The 14,669-nt window shown below is 45.9% G+C and overlaps 1 protein-coding gene and 1 long non-coding RNA gene across 4 annotated transcripts in view; one reads left to right on the top strand and one right to left on the bottom strand.

Moving 5' to 3' along the window:
- The window catches only part of LOC109513777 (uncharacterized), a 47,576-nt gene that overhangs the window by 16,041 nt on the left and 16,866 nt on the right, over window positions 1–14,669 (bottom strand). Inside the window, exon 2 of one of the 3 annotated variants that reach the window (XR_002167857.1) lies at window positions 1,002–1,085. The exons of 1 other annotated variant lie outside the window; for it this stretch is intronic. This is a non-coding gene — a long non-coding RNA (uncharacterized LOC109513777). Of the gene's footprint in view, window positions 1–1,001; window positions 1,744–14,669 lie in introns of those variants that run through there. One more of the 3 variants, XR_002167856.1, reaches the window with a different exon arrangement.
- Window positions 8,127–14,669, top strand: part of hs3st4 (heparan sulfate (glucosamine) 3-O-sulfotransferase 4) — a 78,250-nt gene continuing 71,707 nt past the window's right edge. The window contains exon 1 of the mRNA XM_019866421.1: window positions 8,127–9,606. Within this exon, the coding sequence (XP_019721980.1) occupies window positions 9,062–9,606 (545 nt within the window). The 5' untranslated portion in view covers window positions 8,127–9,061. The remainder of the gene's footprint in view (window positions 9,607–14,669) is intronic.

The raw sequence follows: 14,669 nt of genomic DNA, 5'->3' as shown, positions 1-14,669 counted from the left end.
TGTTCGATAGGCCAGTCAGATTGGGATAAACTATTACCCTTATTCATGTGTGAAAGATTTTTGGACAATCTTGCGACAAAAATAAATCAATAAATAAAATAAATAAAACAAAACAAGAACGAAAGGGTCCTTGAATGCCTTTTTCATCGCGACGAGTCCCGAAGATCACACTCTGATGTCTCGCCCTGCCTACATTTGATTGCGTAGGTTAAAAAAAAAAAAGCTTGGCAATTCAGCATTCCCCATCTGTGTAAGACACCTGCTTCTATCCAGGCGAATTCCCCCGTCAGAGTTCGTCAAAGTAAGAGCTCTGGTACTCTCCCAAAATGACTGCTTCCAAGCAAAACGGCAGACTTCCTGTTCAAAGGTCCTCGTGACTTTTTGGCGCAGATTAGAATTGACATTCCCACACAGGCTCATGTTGGTTCACTGAAACTGATGATGCGGACACATTTTTTTTTCCCAAAAATAATAAAGCCCCAAATACCAGTTTCAACATTTCACATGAAATTGGATGGATGCGGCGATCACAAAAGAAGGCCGAAAAAGTCGCAAAGAACTCAAATTAAACAGGAAGTTTGCCATTTTGGTTTGAAGCAGCCAAATCCAGCGACTGATTTAATTCAACACGTCAAGCTGAACACAAAATGTCAACTTGGACCCCAGATGACTGCTGCTGATTAAATCGTTCATTTATGGTTCCCATTGTGTCACCTTGTCTAGATTAACATATTTCATCTGAAGGATTGGAGCCATTTTGGATATTTTCAGCCTGTTGCGACTCTGTTGAGCAGCATAAATAACGAGTGCGTCTCTTAACGATAAACAAGAGGGGCTCACATCGGCGATAAAGTGGGATTAAGTATGAATCAAAGGCAGGTGATTAGTCATCCCGAACGAAACACAAAATTTGGCACAGACGGCGGGAAAGACAAACAATGGCGCAATGACATGGAAAATATCATCAGCATTGGCGGTGGCAGCCGTCTGCCGTTGCGCACCTGATTCAGCCAGCGGAGAGACTTTCTCTTTCGCGGCCTGGGTTTTCTTGCTCTGCGGCGCTGGGATTTACTTGCACACGTTTGCTGTGTCACATGTCAGAAAGAAACAAGAGGGGTTCAGTGTTTATTGCCACCTTCAGATGAGGTGGGAAGAGGAAAAAAAAAAGCCCGAAAACAAACGACAAAAACACATTGGGCTTCTCCCTCGGGTGCATTTATCCCCAACATGACTCCCATTTTCCCACTTCACTCTTGGGCGGAAAAACAGTGAAGATGCATCTGGTGTCCTTGTGGAGTTTTTGACATTGGATTACATCTCAAGTCCGGAAGTAACTTCATACTTGTTGTGAAAAACACATTTTCCCGATTTTCATTCATTCATTCACCGCGTGTGTTCTGCTCTTCTTCTTCTTCTTCTCCGCGCCCCCCCCCCTCGCGTGCGCCATTAAGCTCCCCGCCCTCAGACGTCGAACTCTTTTTATCTTTTAAGAACACGGCCAGCATTTTAAAACGCATCCTCTCATCCGTGAAGAGTGGAAATACTTTGGAGGAGAAGCCTTGAAAGGAAAGCCGTTCATCGAAAGGTCAGCTCCATATATAAAGTGAGGAACTATTTTTGGTAACCGAAGCGACCGGTTCAACCTCACGCTGTGCCATTTTCAAATGATCGATAGCGCTGAATGTCTACTGTCAGTAGACTCCCATTTGGGAGTTAAAAGCGATGACATAACTAACATGGAAACCGGAGACCCTTGCTCGTATGGATGAAAAACAATTGTGAGAGTGAACATTTTTATTCCACAGGCCAAGTCAATCCCCAGACTTAGACGCAAAGAGGGCACGCATTTAACCGACTGAAGATGGGAGCACGGCCGTTTGTTCACTGGCCATATGGTACAGTCAAACCTCGGGTTTTGGAACGTCTCTGTTCTCGACCAGTTTTTGACCAAAAATTGAGTTTTTTATGCCTCGGATTAGGACCGAAAATGGATTCTCGACCAAACTGAGCGCACTTGAATGCGCCACTTGACTCCTCTTGGCTTCCTTACACGAGGAAGTGACGCTTCCTCGTTTAGCGTTCCATTGTGAGCAGACGTGTTCAATAAAGATTTTTTTTTTTTAAAAAAAGAGCGTGGTTTCGGTTTTCGAACAAATCGGTTTTCGAAAAGCTTTCTGGAACGGATTATTGTCGAAAACCGAGGTATGACTGTATATCAACTCGAGCCCTACGAACTCTGCCTAGCAACAAACAGCCTTCGTGTTGATCCAAGCGATTGCTTTGATCTCAATTGCTCTTTATATCAAACCGATCGATGTTTTCCGTTGACGGCAAAAACAAAGGAATTGGCCCGACTGTTCCAAGACTTTCGGATGAGAATGTGGAGCAGGTGGAGCTCATCTATTTAGTTTGCCCTTCAGTTACGGTTTACCCGATCGCCGACGTGGACACGAGTGTCTGCCATCATCCCTTAATTAGACAATGATTCATTTAGCATACAAAGCTTACAACCCCCCCCCCCAACCCACCCCCCTTTCCAGTCACAAGGAGGCCGGCGCTAATGATCTCAGCAAGCCGATCCATTGGCGCGCTGCATCAAGTGCGCATTAATCTTGCCGCTGATCCACTTGATGGATGATCCCGGAGCGAGATCGCACGCTACGGCCACACCTGGGAACATCTGTAGGCTCAAGAGGACAGTGGATGGTACCACCTACCCCCAACTTCTACCCCGTCCCCTTGGCGGTGTCCTCAAACGCCACCAATCCCGCCTGGGGGAGAAATGATTTCACAAACCCGTTCAAAGGGCAAAAAGAACGTCCGCCATAGAACTCCTAGCGGATCGCATACCTTCTAGTTGGAAGAAATGTAGAGCAAAGTGAACTGAAGAAAAAGCGCAGCCTCTCGTGACGAAGCTTCTTCCGGATGAGCGTCTCTAGCGCTGCGCTAATTGGGGCCCATTAGGAAGGAAAGAGCGCACAGTTGGCCGTTTGTTGCATCAGTCAAACGTCAACACCCTGAAGATGGTTCAACACAACATACGGAGAACGGGACTAAATATGTGGCAAAGCACCCACATGCTTCTCAAACTAACTTAACAACTCAAAGAAGAGGATTTTTGAGAGCTACAAAAAAAAAAAAAAAAAAAAATCATGATGTTTGGGATGGATTTTACATTCTCGGTTGCTTTTGGACTGGAGTCTTATTTCGGTTTGAGGACGGGGAAATGCTTGAGCTGTCTTGATGGACAACTTTGACAACTCATCTGAAAGCTAAAAGACTCGCTCCATCCAGTCATCTTCACAAAAACTTGCTAGTGTGTGTCATGTGAATGGTGGGAAGTAGCAGAGTACAAATCCTTCGTAATGGTACTTCATCAAATATTGCTACTGATCGTGTCACATACTGCAATCAGAAATCACGTCTTTATTTTTTTCAATGTTGACCTTGGTTCAAAATCTAACAATGGAAGGCTGAACAAGACGCATTGAATATGATTTTTTTTTTTTAAAAGTACAGATTTTCTTTTTTTTTGAGGAAAGCCGAAAGTGATGCTGCAAAATTACAATGTGTGGCCCTTAAGGGTTCAGGCGAGATAAAACACATCTCTTGACTTTGTCGAAACAGATATGTTACTTTTTCCAACCTCCGCGAATGATGACACAATGTGGGGGGGGAAAAAAAAAGACTTTCACAGAGTGGAGTACCGTCAACTCTGGTTAAGATCTTGATTGATTGAAATCATCGGGACTTGTCAGGTGGAACAAAGAGGCACACTCGCAAGCACGAATGTCGATGATGCAATGAAATTGGGAGGAATGCGTTGCATCTTGTGCCGGCCAAAAAAAAGCACCAGCTTCTACCAGTGCCGGTGGGGGGGGGGGGGGGGGGGGGTGATGATAGAGGGATGGTGTATATTTTCCAATTTTTATCATTAGCTAATTTGGCTGACACAAAGCAGTTAAAGTGAATTCAGAGATTTGTTTCTAAATACATTATACACGTTTGAAGACGACTGCTGTAAACGAGCAAAAACCCTTTTGAGTGTGAAATGGTTTTTCACCCTTCCTACCCCAGATTTTAACATTTATTTTTGTTATTTTAAATGGACATACATTTGCCTCACAGTTGCCCGATTGCAACATGCAGGTAGCTAGCTATGGTTACACCGTGAAAATCCATCCTCCCATTGGATATTTTGCTGGGATGGCTGCTTTAGAGCGCCTCGTTGTTGACAGTGAGTGTGCACACATATCCACAAGAAAGGTAAAGAGCAAATACTGCATGGTTTTTGTTTTTGTAGGTGACAGTAAAAAAACATTTTTGCAGGACTTTGTACCGTTTACTTTTATATGTGGATGAACCAGTACTTTTGATTTGACCATTTTTAAAAACACGTATCTGTACTTCAATTCCATCAAACAGAGTGTATCTTTTTTTGCCCCAACAACCACATTTGTCTGAACAACGTCACGGGTCGGATTGCTGCATCCTGATCAGATCAACTGTCAATGGTCATCCGCGTCCGATTATAAAGTTAGCATCCAAAAGGTCAACAGGAAATGGGACGAAGCCCAAAGGAATCAACGTGAAGGCAGTTGGCAACTGAATTTCATCCACATCCATCACTTTTATCATCTAATTAGCGGCCCCGCGCGGCAGGCCGGTCAACACTGCGGGGAAGCGGGATTATTGATCGGCGGAAAGAACGGGATCCATCACCGCACCTCGACATCGACGCGGCTCGGCGCAGTGGTTGGGGCGAAGTGTTGCGGGGGATGAAGGGGGAGGAGTCACAGGGGTGACATTCGAAAAAGAACTGCGACGACGAGAACAGCAAAACCAACATCAGCTAATTGGAGAATGATGACAATAATCCTGAACAATGTGGGCATTCTTGAACAAAGACGCACTTTTGATTGAATAATATTTTGCAGTGGGCACCTCATGAGGCACACCTGAACAATTCAATGAGATCCGATAGTATAGCTGTACCCAAAAAATAAAAAATTAAATGGTGCTCTTGCATTGGATCTCACACGTACTTTCTTCCCATTGAATACCTTTCCATGTTCCACTTACGACCCAGGCTAAACATAGCCCCTATGCCTCTCAGTCGACATATATCAACATATTTCCGTGACACCCATTACGTCTTTCCTATTAGCCATGGCTCTGGCACCATGTTTTGGAATCTTACAGTGTAAGGAATGGAAAGTGCACCAAACTTGTGAATACAGTCGCTGAGATTTGCAGTGAATAGCGTGGCGTGGCAACGAACAGCCTGGGGCCTCCCTTTTCAAAGAATAGTTCACTGTCTGCCAAACTGCTGCTTGTTGCGAAGCGCGTCGAGTTGACTGCCAGCGGCTCAAAATGCGCGCCCGCACGTCAAAGCCGCATCACTCGTACCTCAAGGCGCCGCAGTGATCAATAATTGATTGTGTACCTTCTCTAAAAGGGTCATCTCCTCAGCATGTCATTCATTTCTCTTGGGGTGTGATGAGGAAAATCATGATCCCATTCCTCTGCCTCATTCTATTAGCAGACATCCTCTGTCAAAGAGCTGGCGGATCGGCCATAACTGCTGCTGTCAGCTTTAAACAGAGCTGCACGCTTCAATTACACTGAGGTAGAGGAACGTAACACCCCGGATGCCTCTCCGCGCTCATCTCAGCCCCCGCCGCCGTCTCTGCACAAGACAGAGTTGACCACCGGGGTCGTTTTCCGCGAGGAGACCCGAATATCAAGGCGGCAGCGCTGAGCATCGCCTTGTGAATATGCTGCCAAGGTGCCGGCAGTCTGACGTGTTTCACCGCGACAGCGCGAGAAATTGTGCGGGTCCACCCGAGAGGGTTTTTGACAAGAATTGTCTCGCAGTCTTTGGGGGTTGAGGCAAGCAAAAAAAAAAAAAAAAAAAAATGCGTCTCCCGCGACGCCCCCGCCTCATCGCCGTGTCGCTTCAGCCAAGTCTTGGCAGGTGACGTGCGGGATGGCGGCCGGTGTTTAACCTCCATGCCTCCGCGCCGCCAGTCGAGCTTCGTCCCCAAGTGGCACACCGGCGGCGGTTGGCCTCTTCGCTTTGGAAAAGTGGAGAATAAAAAGCTCTGGCAGTGGCATTTACCATATCCTGACAATGAGCGAGGAAAAATCATCATGAGAAATGTTTGAGATTCTAATGAGATAAGAGACACCCCGATACTAATTTGGCGACATTCTACATTGGCCCAAATATAAGACGGCCCTGATTATAAGACGACCCCCTCTTTTTCAAGACTCAAGTTTGAAAAAAGACTTTGAACACCAAATTAATTTTTATACAAGAAAATAATTACAGTACATCTGAAACAAATGATAACAATATATTTGAGAGAAAAAGCACGTTATTTTGCCTCATTCAATTCTTAATATCTGAACATTTAAATATGTAAACTAAAGTGCAATCACATTTGTAAATGAATGGCTTCTGGTTTTTGAAATGTAAATTACATCATAACTTCTCCTCAGCTGCCAGTTAACCTAGCCGATCTTCGACCCACTTTTCTCCAGATTGTCGCTACGTTTCTCCATTTTCTGTTATCTCTTCCATTATTTTCTTCTCTTTTCTTTCTTACCGCTATTTTTTATTTTTCTTCTTCGTGCTACCGCTGTTTTTATTTTTATTCTTCGTGACAGGGGTTCACTTTGGCCTGGGGAGTCAGGTTCAGCATTCGCTTCAATGATATCTGGCGCCACCTAGCGTCGGGAATGGGTATAATGTCTAGACCCCGAATATAAGACGACCCCCACTTTTTCAGTCTTATTTCAATGCAAAAAACACCGTCTTATATTCGGGCCAATACGGTATTTTCGGAACTAGAACGGAACAGCGCAAATGCCTCATTGAGCCTCGGTGAAGGTCACGGCAGACTAACCGAAAACAGTCCAAAGTTACAGAGACCAATGCGGGGACCAGTTTTTCATTCCAGGTGTAATATGGATAATTCATCCCCTCATGAGATGTACTCTTGAGTTGAATGTTAATGCTCGGTTGTGTGACTCACGATAAAACAGACTCACGTGGGTCTACTTGTGAATGTAGACAGCATCAACAAAAAAGATGCTCAGAGCTTTTGAACCTTTGGGCAAAGTTTAAACAGACTTTGCAATGACGAATATTCATCTAATGACAGCTACGTATCAAAAAGACATTGCGGTCAACTGCTAGTGACCTCATGTTGTGGCAAATGAGGGCAACTCACAAAATATTTATTCAAGGAGACATATTAGTAACATGTCTGTGGATTATTGCGAATTTGCATCCAACTTCCGGGCCAATGCCAAATAAGTGTTTTGTTACGATGAAGACCACGGGCAGAGCGAGGTGTGGCTACACTTTAAGTTGAGCATCTAAAAAAAAAGGGGGGGGGGAGTGCTCACGGGAGCCCCCACAACAGGAGTTAAAGTATCTACAGTATTATATTTTCACTTGTGCAGGCAGCACTTCACTAAGTTGCTGAAGTGCAGGCAATCAAGTACAGTATGCCGCTTATCAGAAGCTAATGCTCCCAAAACTCATTGAAACGACTTTCTAGACACGTGTGCAAATTTTTGCCCTGTCATGAGTGTCTTCAGAGTACACAGTACACTACAGCCAATCGTCATTTGCAAAAGTACCAACTTATCTACATATTTTTGTGATTTCTTTCAGGCCCTCGTGGCACGCTAGCACCCTGCTTCTTGTTAGCGCAGCAGCTAGCGTTGGTTACCGACTGATAGCTGGCTGGCTTGACAGCACACAGCAGCGTGATGGAAGATTCCAGCACAGGTTTGACAGATAAGCAGGGTGCACAGAAAGGTCCAGATCGCTATTGTAAGTAGTCTTTTTTTTTCTACTTTATAGGTTGAAAAGACATACCTGACAGCATTCTCACCACCAGACAAGTCACTTCCACTGCACGCAAGACATTTCGAAATGCTCTTCTTAACCCCTTCATGCACCGTGTAACCGGATAACATGATAAGCTGTCCGCTGTCGTGACCGCTGTCCCTGAAAGCGTTTAAAGTCCCTTTCACTCCTTCTACTTGCTTTCACTCCTTCTACTTGATGCAATAAACATCCTCTTCATGGTGTCCATGCAGAACTGTTGCGCCGCATCATCAAGCGTGCGCGTCGGCTGCTCTCCGTGCGTTCGAGTGCTTCAAGGGGACACCAGCAGGGTGCAGACATGAGCTACTGTGCACAATAATGTGAAGGAGATTTCAAAAAATAATTATAAAATAAACTCTGGTCTTTTATGGAAGTGGGGGGGGGGGGCGCGAGGCTGCTTAATGATATTGATGTCATGGGAACAACACGGGGGTGATCGCCCCCTCCCCCAAACTAAAAACGAAGGCGTGCGTTCACACGCGCGCGAGTGAGGAGCGAGCGAGTGAGCGAGCTCACACCGCGGACTGCGCGCGCTTCCACAGATGCCTCGGCGGCGAGAAAGCGCGGATGTGTTTCGCACCTCCTCCTTTGACTTTTTTTTGTGATGCTCTCCCCCCCTAAGTGGCAACAATCCCACCGCCACCGCCGGAGGAAGGATGATGACTGTGACGAGCTTATTGGGCGGATCAGCTGTTCGGTGGTGGACGGATGAGATGCGCACTTGACCAGCATCACTTCGTCACTCTCTTTCTTTCCTTTCCTTTTTTTTTTTTCCCCTTTGCGAACGCGCGTGCGTCCACTCTCTCATTTGGAAGGACGCCAGCATCACCGGAACCTCGCAAGTTGGCGCCGATGAATTCTGACATTGTCAAGCATCAACTAATCGATCCTCAAAAGAGAGAAGGAGAAAAAAAAAAGTGGGGAGGACTTGGAATTTTAATGATTCCCCCTTATGAATATGCAATTCGGCGCGTTTGACTCTGCTCGGTCCAGCTTCACGCCTCTCTTTCTTTTTTTAAGCAGCAGAAGCTGCAGCAGGGACTGATTCTTGCTGATTTCCTCTTTTTTCTTTTCTTTTTTTTTTTTTTTGTCCATGCAAGACCTGCAGTGGAAACATGTCTGGCCACTTCCCTGAGAGGACCCCCGTTGTCAGAGATGGCATTCTGGTCCGGCACTGTCGCCTCTAAAGTGCCCCGGAAGATCTTGTTCATGTTCACCCTCTCCCTGTCCGTCACCTACTTGTTCTACAGCTTGATGAGCTGTTACAACTCGCTGCAGTTCCCGCTGCAGGACAACTTCGCCTACCAGGCTCGGTCGGCCGGCACCGAAGAAACCACGCTGGTGAGGGACCAACTTTACTCCACCTCGGCCGGCTTTGCCGAGGCTCAGTTCGGCCGCAGGAGCACGGCGGTCTCCATCGTGGACCGGGAGGAGGGCGGGGATCATGCCTGGACAGGGACGCAGCGGGCGTCCGCCACCGAGTCGACCGCCCTCCGGGCGGCCACGGAGGGCGACCTGCAGGTCAACTGCACCTCGGATTACGGAGAGAAGAAGCTGCCGCAAGCCATCATTATCGGGGTGAAGAAAGGGGGAACCCGAGCCCTGCTGGAGGCGCTCAGGGTGCATCCGGACGTCCGGGCCGTCGGCAACGAGCCGCACTTCTTCGACAGGAACTACGAGAAGGGTCTGGACTGGTATCGGTGAGTTGTACACCGGACCCTTGAGGCTACAAAGGTTGTGACTCGGGGGCTCGCCAAAATGGTTCTGCCGTGATGTACATTCGAGTAGAAACGGTGAAAGTACAGGGTCCATTGGTTTTGAATTTTGTCTCGTAACTATCAAGTTCTGCTTCGACATGACTTTTTTTTCTCACTTAAGGACATACATTAGCGTAGGCTGCATTGTCTCTTCACGAGGGTGGTAACCTGAAAAGGTTTTCCAGTTCAGGAACGTAGCTCCTGGACAAAGTGACCTTGGAGCCCAATAGTAGTCCTCAGGGACACAGTCGTGGAGCTTTGACATTGAGGGATACAATGTCTTGGTACCTGCAAAGCTCTGCTTTGACACTTGACCTTTTTGACTTGAGGGCCATTATTGAAGAGCTGCTCTGCTTTGAAACCGGACAAAGAGTTTTCTTTAGATTGGAGTTTAAGATCTTGCAGATCCATCCATCCACCCATCCATTTTCTAATCCGCTCTATCCTCACGAGGGTCGCGGCCGTGCCGGAGCCTATCCCAGCCGTTTTTGGGCAGTAGGCGGGGGACACCCCGAACTGGTTGCCAACCAATTGAAGCACACATAGACAAACAACCATCTGCTCTCACAGTCACACCTCGGGACAATTTAGAGTGTTCCGTGAACCTGCCGTGCATGTTTTTGGAATGTGGGAGGAAACCGGAGTACCCGGAGAAAACCCACACAGTCATGGGGAGAACATGCAAACTACCCTGAACAATTACACCCTGAATATATGAACAATCTTTTTTTTTCACGCTTTGGGAATATCCTGGCTAGACAAAGTAACCTTGGAGTCCAGTAATTAACCTGAATGGGTACAACGCTGGCCGTTGAGGGGAAGGTTGGTACCGTGAACCATTTGTGATCTGACATTTGACTTTTACAACTTGGGAGAAAACTGCTTGAAACCTGTCGAGCGCAATAATTAACCCGAAGGGATACTCAAGTGTCGGCTGTACTTTGCTAATGTGGTACCGTGAACAAATACGACTTTACAACACTTGACTGTTACGTTTTGAGAACATATTGCTGGCACAAAGTTACTTTGGAGTCCAATAATCAGCCCGTGGGGATATGTGAGTGTACCTCGTTCCTTTTGCGCCTAACGTTGGACAATGTGCCACTTGCACTGTGCACTTGGAGGAGTTCTGCTTTGTAATCTACAATTTGGGAACATTCTTAGGCTGGGAAAGGTGACAAAAGAGTTTCCTTGGATTCGTCCAAAGTGGTACATGCGTGAAGACGGTACTTTTAAGGGTATAATGTCTTGTAAATAGACTGGTTCTACTTTTACGCTTGACAATTATACTAGCTACAGTATTTCTGACCCATAGAAAAAGTACAAGTAGTTAGCCCGCACTCCAGTAATTAGCCCTGAGGGATACGTTGGTGGAGGCTGTACCGTACATGCGACACCTGCAGCATACCTCGACAATTTTGGACACTGGATAATTAGTCCTCTGTGGTACACGAGTGCCGACGGTGCCTTGCAGGGATAGAAATAGACTCCTTCTGTATCCCCGATTCTGATTCTCGATGTTAGAGTGTGCCTTTTTGGGGTCATAAATCTGGTGGGCACGTTGCAAGCGATCACGGAATGTCTGCGAACCAGTAAGGGGACGCCAACATCTGTTTGTTGTGTGATTCTTTTGTCCCCCACGATCGAGGAAAGAGGCTTTTAAAAAGGAATAGTCGGCGTCTCCTTTGAAATAAAGCGAGCTTATTTGCGTCGGCTGCACGTCTTGCGTCGTGGCTCACTGTGATATTACGCCGAAAGATGCATTGCTGCACATGGTGTGATGAAGTTGAACTGTACAACGCCCACCCTGTTTTGCGCACATATATATGCAGTATGCATTTGCACGCTGTTTGGAAAAAGTTAGGCTGCTTAAAATTGGAAAACAATCGATATCATAAAGTGCCCCTCCCTATTAAGTTGCCGTTTCTACTACAAGCCGCATTAAGACGAAAAGGGAAGTATTTTTTTTTCGGATCATAATGACTCGGCCATATATTGTTCCAACGGTGTGAAACGAAACCGCCAGGGTCATCTTCTGTTATCTGCCGACGACTGAAAATACGTTTGTGAGCAACCATTTCCGCCACGTTGGGTTATGACAATGTTTCGCATTGGAGTTTGTTGATGCGTCTGCTGCATGCACCGCATGCGTGGATCTACGAGACCAATTCGTAAAGTGTAATTCAGTGGCTTGGTGAAGAAATACTACCTCCATGTGGGAAATTAAATCCAATCCCAACGGGGGTTGTCCAAGCAGCAGTTGGGCAGATCGTGACCCATTTGACCCAAACGAGGCTTCAAACTGCTTATTGCCACCACCAGTTGAAGTTTACTGTCAAACTAAACATAAAACAAAGAGAATTACACCTTGTGTATTGAGAACAGCTACATGGCTTACGTCAGGAAAGTCCCCTGTGTTGAAATCAGTTGTGGTTTTGCCCAAAGTGTCATTCATTTGAAGTCTGGACTTATCACAAGAAATTGGAAGATTTGCTTTTTTGAGAAGCAGTTGTGAGAGCGGTCGGAAGTTGGCAGGACTGAGTAGCTGTTCGTCGCAACGCCATAGCTCCCCCACAACAAGGTATCAAAAGCTGTACTCTAAACTTGCACACGGCAGAACTGACAGCTCCAAACTGAGTGATTTGAAACAGACGATATGAAGTGCGGTGTAATTCTTTATCCCTTATGTATTTTGACAAGAGAATGTCACTTGGAAAATGGCTCTAAATTGTGGAAAAAAAAATATGCAAAGAATACATCTGGTTCGATAACAACCTTTTTTGACGCAATCCTCCATATGACGTTGAAGTTCTAAAACCATGTGAGCATTTGACAGCCTGTGCGGTATTTTCACAAGTTGAGCTCGTGCTTTTCTGACTCAAGTGTGTTTGTGTGTGTCGGAGTATGTGCGCGCGTGTTTACGCCGCCTTTCATCAGCCTCGACGCCGCTGCTGACATTCCCCCTGACTGCAGCTTTATTAGCCAGAAAAGAAGCCTGTACATCATCGGCGTGTTTGCGAGCGAAGAGGAAAAAAAAAAAAATCAATTTGAAGGCTAACCCGTGGTCAGTCGGTCACAGCTCGCTTGGACCGGCACTCACGCTTTAATGATGATGTCCGACCGTGGGAATTCAACATTTTTTTTTTTCTTTGCAACTGGAGTCAATGAGCTGCCGAGAATGGTTTATTTTGATTTATTTATATGAGTCGACTGGTGAAAGCCAGATTGCCGCTGCTGATGCCCGAGCATCTGTTTGGTCTTCCTGCGCTGACATGTTTTTGGCTGCGCATTTAGCCTCTGTTAAAACAGCGTCTTTCATTGGGCACGTGAAGAGAGGCTCATTACACAGAGAACATGACACGCTTACATAAATCCACGGGACTTTTAGGGCGCATCAAAGAAACAAATCCCTTTAGAGGCTTCCGCATTTAAGTACAAATCTGTCTCGGTGGCGCATAGGGGTAGACTGAATTTTTTTTTAGCGGGGGTGGCCAGGGTGAGACAAGATCTCATTGAACGGGCATGCACGTACATTCATTCGCATGTTCATAGCCTCCTCGGTAACTGAGAAGTCATTGTTGATCATACCATCCACAGTCAGGGTTTCATGAAATAAAATGCACATGAATTCAGAACCTCAACACACTTAGAACACATCGGGATCAGCTCTAAATAAAAAGCCAATGTTTTGCGGAGTTTAAGGTAATGTCGCTTTATTTCCTATTTGTGCCTCATGCACAGATTTGCTAGATAACAGCCAATCACAGTGATCAATTACCACTGACAGCCATCACCATTTTGCTTACCTGGGCTCGATTGATGATCATTCAGATCATCTCTAAAAAGCACAAATTACAGCAAAATAAATCTAGACACTGTTGAGGTTGTTTCTTCTTGAATTACAAATGCGTTCATCAAGATTGGTATGCGCGGGCAGTTAATTTCATCAGAACGTTGACTGCGGATGGTATGAAAAACAAAGACTTCTCAGCCTTGTTTGCTTGATTGCTATGGTGTGAAGAAAATGCACATAATGTTAAGGTATTGTTAAGCACACCGCTTTATACGTGGCAAATTGTGCAGAGTTTTTGGTTTATGGCGGAGTTTTGTTCTGTAGGTGGCAAAGTAAAATTTCACACGTTCAGTTTTTTTTTTTTTTTTGCTCAGGCCAAAACCATGTCTAATATCAAAATATTGTTTTGATGCCATCTGGTGGCATCTTGATGCCAAGCAACTATGTTGAATTGAGGGGAAGAGCTTCGTTTCTTTCGGCCATTTATTTCAGAGTTAAAAAAAAAAAAAGTGCTTTGCTGCCATCGCTTGGCATTTATAGGCAATTCCAAACCATGTTGTTTGGACTTTTGGACATCCACTTTTTCCGAAAGAGCTTGGCCCTCCGAAAGAGCTGTACTATCGTGGTGCATTCAGGAAAGTGCGGGTTTTGAGGTATCTTTTGTTTGAATGGTTGGTACGAGTGTTATGTTGGATTACGTCATCAAAGAGAAGAAGTTAGGCTCTCGTCTGAGTCACGGATGAAGATAATTAATGCAGAACGCTTTAGAGCTTGTTGGTGAAGAATGCATTTTCACGCACGTCTCCACGTCTGCTGACATCCCAGGCTAATGCGCATTTAAGGGACGCGGAATTACGATGGGTTACAGATGTTTGCAACCATTTTGACATTGGCGCTCTTCGATAGAACTCCTCGTAAATCTGAGGCGCCAACACCTCACCTGCTGCGCATTTGGACGCCGGCGACGAGTAAAACCGCGCGGCATAGAACGCCGGAGGCATCATGAGACTGCTTATCACACGGACTGCTTTTACGGTGCTGGTTTAGCGATGACGAGTTTTAAAAACACAGGTGTCAAAGTCAAGGCCCGGGGACCAGATCCGGCCCCCCCACATCATTTTATATGGCCCGCGGGAGCAAATCATGTGTGTCAACTTTCATGATTCTTGCTGAAATCTGTACCGAAATGTCAAATTGTCATGGGTAATAAATA

The sequence above is a fragment of the Hippocampus comes genome, unplaced genomic scaffold (assembly GCF_001891065.2).
Source record: "Hippocampus comes isolate QL1 unplaced genomic scaffold, H_comes_QL1_v1.1 scaffold99, whole genome shotgun sequence".
Classification (NCBI taxonomy): domain Eukaryota; kingdom Metazoa; phylum Chordata; class Actinopteri; order Syngnathiformes; family Syngnathidae; genus Hippocampus; species Hippocampus comes.
This window is presented reverse-complemented; position numbering and strand designations above follow the sequence as displayed.